The sequence below is a fragment of the Nanorana parkeri genome, unplaced genomic scaffold (genome assembly GCF_000935625.1).
Source record: "Nanorana parkeri isolate BGI_ZX_2015 unplaced genomic scaffold, ASM93562v1 scaffold123, whole genome shotgun sequence".
Lineage (NCBI taxonomy): Eukaryota > Metazoa > Chordata > Amphibia > Anura > Dicroglossidae > Nanorana > Nanorana parkeri.
Genome location: NW_017306391.1, coordinates 1633807 through 1634117, shown reverse-complemented (window position 1 = coordinate 1634117; position 311 = coordinate 1633807). Strand labels below are relative to the sequence as shown.

At 34.7% G+C, this 311-nt stretch overlaps 1 protein-coding gene across 2 annotated transcripts in view; it reads right to left on the bottom strand.

The window, feature by feature from the left end:
* Positions 1-311, bottom strand: part of CUNH6orf203 (chromosome unknown C6orf203 homolog) — a 26172-nt gene that overhangs the window by 16994 nt on the left and 8867 nt on the right. Inside the window, exon 4 of one of the 2 annotated variants that reach the window (XM_018553530.1) lies at positions 8-221. In XM_018553530.1, the coding sequence (XP_018409032.1) occupies positions 30-221 (192 nt within the window). In that variant the 3' untranslated portion in view covers positions 8-29. Of the gene's footprint in view, positions 1-3; positions 222-311 lie in introns of those variants that run through there. The other variant, XM_018553529.1, reaches the window with a different exon arrangement.

The window sequence follows — 311 nt, the reverse complement described above, 5'->3', positions numbered from 1 at the left end:
TGAAAACGTCAGATCTGAGTAATTGATGCTCATTCTGGGAACTTTGGAGCTTCTGGAGTCTTTTGAACAGTCAGTCTTTTCCATCGCCTCAGCACAACTTTGTATTTGTCTGTTGAAGTTTTTTCTTTTTGCACTTCTTTTAGAATAGTTCTCATAACTATTGTAGTTGCATCTTCACGGTTTTCTTCTAGAACTAAATCCAAACTATCTCCGACTTTGACCTAAAAGACAGATAGATGTTTAAAGATAAATGATCTAAAAATACAAAAGATGTCAGATCTGTTCCTGGATATGATGAAGAAGGTTATGTA